We start from the raw sequence: 7,735 nt of genomic DNA, 5'->3' as shown, positions 1-7,735 counted from the left end.
AAAAAAAAAAAAAAAACATTATATAGCTAAGATCAAATGTAAAACAATGATATCATATAGTAAGCCCACAGAATTAATACTCAGGGCCTTCCTTTTTCAATTGAACTAATTTACCTTTCAGTAACTAAAATTTCCATTACACTAAATACAGGGATACAAAAACCTTTTAAGTAAGACTATGTCTAAGTTGATCAGAAGGACTGGAGTCATAGAGGAACACTGATTTAAGTATAGGGATTATAATATGTCACTAATCATTGATGGAAATGTTATAAAGAATACCATTATTTGGTTCACCGGGGAGAATATATAAAATACAATTTTCTCTGCCTTTGTTACACTAGGATCATCAGCCTGAATTACAGTTGGTGCTAGATTTCTGTGGCAAGTTTCAGTAGTTAAAATACCATTCATCTGCTGTTTTGTCTGACACTTTTATGTTCAATTTTTCCAGGTCTTCAGGAATCTTACTTGCTTAAAAATTACCACCATTGCTTCCTAATAGTATCAGTATATTTTTACAACCATACTTTTCTAACAATTTCTATATGCAGAAATTAGGCCACCGAAACTATTAAGGCTATGTAAATTGACACTGTTTAAAATGAGGCATCTAAAAATACATTAAAAATTTTAAATGATCCAATACCTGTTCTGGTATTGGGAGCTCTTTCAGAAGATACTGGGAAGCATTTGCTCTTTAGAGTTGACCTAATTCTTCCTGACACCTTCATCAGGGTACATTTCAGGACGTCTTTCTCATGATGGCAGACAAGGGGGGCGTTAGGATAACTCTCTAAGGTCCTTGCTTACTCACCAATAAGTAAAGGCTGCAAGTCCAAGTTTAAATAACATAAAGCAGTGGTCTCTACCCTAGCAACCACCAAAATCCAAGAGAGAGAAAGAAAATCACAGAAAGATACCCTACTTGAAGTCAATGTTTGCCAAGTAAATAATAAATATAAGATATTCAAAAGATTTTTACAAGTTATTTTCATGTAGAAAAATTTCATGTAGAAAATTTTCATTAAAATTCTGCCAAATTGAAACAAAATCCTAATTGAAAGTACTGCTAACAATTATATCCTAAATGGCAGAGGTGAAATCTAGCAGAATTTGAAAAATTTGTGTTAACTAGGCCTACTGACAAATTTATGAGATACCATTAAATTTCTTAAAAACATAAAGTATAGAAGATTAAAACAGTAGATTGTATATCCTATGTACATACACAACTGTGAAAATTGTATTGAAACTTTGTAACTAGTAAATTTTGGCTACAAAGAAAAAACTTTTTAATATTTTTAAAACTCAAAAACTATGTTTTCTATGAGGCTATGCCCTGAAAACTGTAATAGGGTAAAAACAGTTACTGATTAATTTTACTTAGTTCCTATTTCAAACAAGTACTTGAAAACATTTTAATTGCAGCAATACAATAATACATTTAATTTATTAAAACAAATGAATAAGTTTTCAAAAGAAGTCACTGACCCACAAAAGTACTGTGATATAATACAACATACTTTATTAAATGAAACAAATGTTGACGTAAGAAAAACATTATTATACCAATAGCACATTATAGTAAAAAGGCAATACCTTAACCATGAAGAGAATATAAATTTAGCATATGAAGAACATGTCTTTACATAAAAACTAAACTTGATAACTAAAGAAGTATATATGAAGTTTCTAACAAATACTGTACACATTAGACTACAGAGAATCTTAAAATTTGTAGTATAGTGAAATGAAACAAACCCCATTTTTAATGTAAACCAAGTCTGACCAATTAATTACCTATCAAGTACAACTTCCTATATACTACATTAATATTTGATACAAATACAAATGACAGAGAAGTTCTCTATGATATTTTATAAGTTCATTTAGGAAAATGTAGAAACTAAACAAGCAAAGCTCTATTTTTATTAAAATACTTACTTAGCGTTATGATTAAGTACAGCACACCCTAGAGAAGAAGAGAAAATAATTGATCTTCCTATGTGCTATGATCCACATAACAAGCTTTAAAATGGGTGTTGAGTGACTATTGACAATGTGGAAATAAGCAAACATATCTAACTCAAAAATTTCTTTTATGCCTAATGGCAAACTAGGCAAGGTGCTAGAACAAAGATTCTCAACCTGTGGGTTGCAGCCCCTACGGGTTTCTCCCCCCCCACACACAGGATTTGCTTAGGACTGTCAGAAAACACATATATTCACATTACAATTCATATCCCTAGTAAAATTTGTTATGAAAGTGACAAAAATAATTTTATGATTGGTGCTTACCACAATGAGAGAAACTGTATGAAAGGCTCACAGCATTAGAAAGGTTGAGAACCATTGCTCTAAAGGGTTTCTTTAGCTTTCTTAATTTCCAACAATAACAAGCTTATTTGTGGCATATACTAAGTAATTCCTTTAAAGAAAACTAGCTGTTGTAAGTGAAGGTACCTCTTAAGCAAACAGTTTATGATGACATGATAAACTGGTCTTTGGAAAGAAGCAGAATTTGAGGCTCAGACTTTAAAAGGTATGTACTGTTACATATTGGTGTTGATAACTGGAGATATCCTGTTACCTTAAAGGAGCACAACAGTCAGTATTCCTATATAACGACGAATAAAGGAACTGTTTCTGAAACTAGGGAACACTGCACTTCTCACCTAGAAACATGAGCATCTACAGAACTGATTAGCAGCTGGCTCTTCTGACTTTCCCTTCAATTAGTCTTGACTATTAACACTTCTTAAATATAACCTTACTAGCAACTCAAATACAATTTCAGCTACTAACTGTTATAAGTTACTGCAGTGAGCACTGATCAATCATTTCAATTAAACGTCTTAATGTGTAGAATAAATATATACTGAGGCCCATTAAAAAATTTTAAATAATATAAACTGTCACAAAACTTTACATTCTATCAATGGTATAATAGCTATAAGTAAAATACTTTAATCCTTGTAACAACTAACAATTTTAGTGCAAGTTACCACCTACATGAGCATTTTCTATACATGTTAATTAAAACCTAGTTTTAAGTCATATTTCACAAACATCAGACCAATGTGGAACATCTGAACCTATCTTGTTAATGCTACTGGGATTCCACCTAAAGAGTGGAATCAATTCATTATTTACATCTGCAACAGCCAGCTTGCAACTTTAAAACTGAAATAAGAAAACAAAGCAAAAACGACAATGAAACCCAGAACATGAAACAAGGCAATTCATGACAGTACATAATAAGGCAAGTATCTCTTCACAGCATGACAGTTCCTTACATTAGACATTTCCATACCTGAAACATGTCTGCTTTGTTCTCTAATAAACTGATCTCCATCTGCTCATGCCCTTGGAAATTTTTTAGCACTACAACCTGCTGTGTTTAAGCTCCATGTAACTTTGCATTTTTCCTGTTTATAATTAACTAATTATACTCCAATCAATAGTGTAGATCCTGATTTTACAATGTAAATCAGATAAATGAGATAATGGCTAGGAGGTCAATCTCATTTTATTTACCAAGCCCAGCATGAACATTCAATTTCATTACATCCTATGTCCCTGAACAGCAGTCAATTTTACTGACAGGCTTACAGAGCACCTTGAGGTCTACATTACAGGAAGAACCACTTGTAAATCCCATTTCCGTTCACATTCCTTACAAATATATAAATTTATAAAGTAATGACTCAGGCAGATATAGATAAACTCTGCCTTCATATGTCTTGTTATGTCTTTATGTGTCTTGAGGAAGTCTCTTAAACAAGTTTGAATAGTCAAAAATAATTTCAGGGAACTGAAAATGTTTCAGAAAATGGTAATATTCTAATCTGTTGCAGAATCATTCTGAGTTTTTAAACAGATTTAGGTGAAATATTTCCATATTGTGGGTCAAGTAAAACATACTTATGAGGATGTGTGTATGTATGTGTGTGTTTAAAGTATGGAAATCTGAGTGCTTAAAAAGTAGTTCACTTGCATAAACAGGAAAGCAAGTTAAAGATGTGAACATTATTTGTCAGAAATCTATTTTTATGCCACTTATGGTTTCAGATACACATTCAAGAAATACAAGATGTGGTGATACATAACAGATGCATAAATATCTAAACTTAAACTCAATGAATGCTAAGGCTAAATAGTTTTCATATCATTACTACTTTTTTAATGAAAAGATTATGACATTTTGGGTAAGCAGTGTTGCTCTATTCGTGAAATAAATAATTCGTTTAACTGATTTTTTTTAAGGAAGTTGTACTTTATATGTTTCAGAAGTTACTACTTTTCTACAAACCCTCTGTCTAGAAATAAATCTTTTGAGAAATTGAAGAATCCTTTAAAGGCATTAAACCCACACTCATTATTAATCAACATTGAATAAATTAATGACTATTTTAAACAAATAACTGTATATGAATTGTTCTCAAAGTAACATCCATGACCAGCTAAATCAACACTACTTAAAACCTTCTATGGACTCAGGTTTTTGAGTTTCATCGTAGACCTACAGAATTAGAAACTCCAGAAAGCCACGAAGAGAACATTTGGTGGGGCTGGAAGATAAGGAGAAGATGATAGCTAACCGAGTCTCAAAAAAGTCTTCCCATGACTCTGATAAATTACTGTTTTGTATATCAGCTAATTTGTAATTCAGAGGCATTTAACTTCCTTCCCAATATTATGTGTTAGGTGAGGTAATATCATTTGTGTGTGTGTCTGTGTATGTGTGTGTACAAGTGCTTATGAGTGTGTGTGTATGTTGGGCTGCCATACAGCTTCAGAAATCCTCCACCATATTTTTTGATATATGGTCTCTCATTGGCCTGGTATTTGTCAAATCTGTAGGGTGGCTGACCAGTCAGTCACAGAGATCCTTTTGTCTGTGTTTTGCATTCCTAGGGTTATAAGCCTGTGCCAGCTTTTCACATGGGTACATACTGATGCTAATATGGCACTTTACCAATTAAGCACTCTCCCTTAAAATATCAGCTCCTTCCTGACATTTTAATATTTCTTCTGTTTCCTATTCTGCAACAAATAACTGTCAAATACTTGAGCTGTCATTCTCTTATGTATATTTATAAGATATAAATTACTTACAAATGTTTTCTCAGATAAACATTAATTTTTATCTTGAAGAGCAAAAGGCCAATAATGGGCAAAAGTTAATTTTGTTCTTCATTTAGATTTTTAGAAGAAATGCTTCATTCTGTTTTGAGTATGACTTTTAAGAATATATCATGTAGGACCTGTGACAACATGTAACATGGGTCTTTTACCAGACCTGGAAGAGTATAATTTACCACTAAAAACTGAATGGTAAAGAATGACAATTACACTGTTGTAATAGTTAATGACTGTGGAAAAGCTTTTGGTTAACACTGCTACTACAACCATGCTACCTATGACTTCTCAGAACCCAAACAGAAACCCATCAGAGGGAAAAAGAAACCCTAAATTTAAAAATATCCATTAATATTTTCTTACCTTATGCTAAAAGACAATTGGACTAAAGCATAGTTCACTTGAAAAATGGTAAACATCCATTGTCATTTCTCTTAAATTTTGCTGGAGTTCATCATTTTCTCTATAAGTTAAGTAATGTCAATTGGTTCTTCTTTATATTCAAAGAAAGTATATTTCTTTTTCTAAGAATTATGAGTATTTTTCCAGTGGAGTAAGATCAATAAACTACTAGTATCCTTATACATTATTTCATACATGTTTAATTTTACTAAACAGTTTATACAATCATATGATTCTTGTAACTACAGATTACTAGAAACACCAGCTTTACAATTACACTTGCATTTACTATCTACAGCACTTGCTATTCTAATTCTAAAGTTTAAACTATTCCAAATGCCCTTATACCTGAAAAAGTCCAAACTCACAATGATAAACAATGGAATTTCAAGAGACAGTTTGACAATTTACATGTATATGTGTATTTCAATTTCAGCAGGCTCTTCTAAATCAGTTCAAGATTAAGTAGTACAATATTCAAAGTATTTCTGCCGTTGACTTTAAAGTGGATCAGTAAAGCATGAGGATCAAATATAAATCTGTGAACCTCTGGGAAGACACAGGGGCTGGTGAAGATTGTTCAGCAGGCAGGCTGTATACTCAACGAGCTCTGTATTTCTTCCCTCATTTCATAGCTTCACATTTAAGTTCAAAAAGTAAGATTATATGGAACACAGAAAGTTCATATTAAATAAAACAATAAGGAATAAATGTGGATATTTCTGAAAAAAATACCTAAAGACTAATACAGATACTATTTTCATTCTTGAGTTTAAATTCTAGTTATAGAATGTCCGTGCTGACATCAAGTGCTTCCAAAGTACTCAAAGAGTTGTAATCTTCACCAGTCCTTCACTTTTGCTAAATACACAATAGAAATAGCATTATATAAGAGTCTAGGGTTGTTTTTGTGTATAACATACACAGTAAATGAGGTAATACAGACTTGCAGATCAGTGGAAAGCATTGTCCTTTTTACAAACAAATATCAGAGAGAGAATCTTTCAGTAACAGGGTAGCACAGAGCAGGCAAGTCCCACTGGCTTCCTTTAGTTTTCAGTCCAAATACTGTATTGACTTTCGCCAAAGAAACAAGAGGGAAGACATTTACCAACTAAAATAATTCTGACAAGACATTACCACTATTGTTTTTAATAATGCATACTCCAAGTGTTTCTGAGTATTGTAACAGAGAGAGGGGGGGAGAGAAAGAAAGAGAGAGAACAAAAATAGAAAAAGGGAAAAAATCCACACAGGCAAATTAACTGCCTTGTCTACCCATATAATAAACCAATCAATTACATTCTATCCAAACTTGACAAGCAAAAGCACTTTTTGCAGTGATAAGCTCATGGGAAGGACAAGATAGCTGTTCTCCTTTAGTTTATATGCTCTATTGAGAGTTTTATCCACATTTTTAAAATCACACTTATAAAAGTGGTTTCCGGGATTGCCTCCGAGGATGAGCTGTGGCAGAGTTGGGTCTCATGAAGGGTATCTACACAGTAAAGTGATAAGAAAAGAGCATTAACATTTAAAGATCATAGCAGCTCTGAACTATGTCTTATGAAACATACTAATAATACCACAGTAGATTCAAATACCAAAGAGAGAAATCCTGACCCTAAATGTCATGATCTTGGGCAGGTTCTCACTGATTACAAGAGAATATTTTATTTTTTGAACACTGAGTTGCCTCCTCTTTTATTATTGGTAATAATTCTGATTGTCAAAATCAATCTATTCTATGAGAGAAGGGCTTAAATAGACAGGAAAATATATGTTACCAATTACTACTTTGAAAACTAGCTGTGTGCTGCTTTTGTTACCAAGAATGGCAATTTTATAATACTCAGGGAAACATACAACTGCCCCTCATCTTTACCCTTGGCTTCCTCTGAAACAGACTCAATTACAAATGCATGGCTAATAATAGTATTTGCTAACTTTGTGCCTTGATTTTGGTAGGAGAAATCTTAAGGGCTTAGAGGTTAGAAGTAACATTTTTTTTTGACTATGTAGAAACAAAATTTACCATTTCTTTCACATATTTAGAGCTATATAGAATAGTCACATCATAAAATGCTCATTTTTTAAATTTAACTATTAGAAAGATGTGTTTAATGCTTCTAAGTTCCACTGAGAAAAAGAAAGTGAAAAGAGGCACACAGAGAAATAAAGCAATACT

At 32.4% G+C, this 7,735-nt stretch overlaps 1 protein-coding gene across 7 annotated transcripts in view; it reads right to left on the bottom strand.

The window, feature by feature from the left end:
* Phf14 (PHD finger protein 14) overlaps nt 1-7,735 on the bottom strand; it is a 171,877-nt gene that overhangs the window by 39,436 nt on the left and 124,706 nt on the right. For 2 of the 7 annotated variants that reach the window (XM_031381183.1, XM_031381186.1), the window contains one exon: nt 4,274-7,045. The exons of 4 other annotated variants lie outside the window; for them this stretch is intronic. In XM_031381183.1, coding sequence (XP_031237043.1) covers nt 7,033-7,045 — 13 coding nt within the window. In that variant the 3' untranslated portion in view covers nt 4,274-7,032. Of the gene's footprint in view, nt 1-1,947; nt 1,976-4,273; nt 7,046-7,735 lie in introns of those variants that run through there. One more of the 7 variants, XM_031381182.1, reaches the window with a different exon arrangement.

The sequence above is a fragment of the Mastomys coucha genome, unplaced genomic scaffold (genome assembly GCF_008632895.1).
Source record: "Mastomys coucha isolate ucsf_1 unplaced genomic scaffold, UCSF_Mcou_1 pScaffold20, whole genome shotgun sequence".
NCBI lineage: Eukaryota > Metazoa > Chordata > Mammalia > Rodentia > Muridae > Mastomys > Mastomys coucha.
The sequence above is the reverse complement of the archived record's forward strand: the minus strand, read 5'-3'. Positions and strand labels throughout refer to the sequence as shown.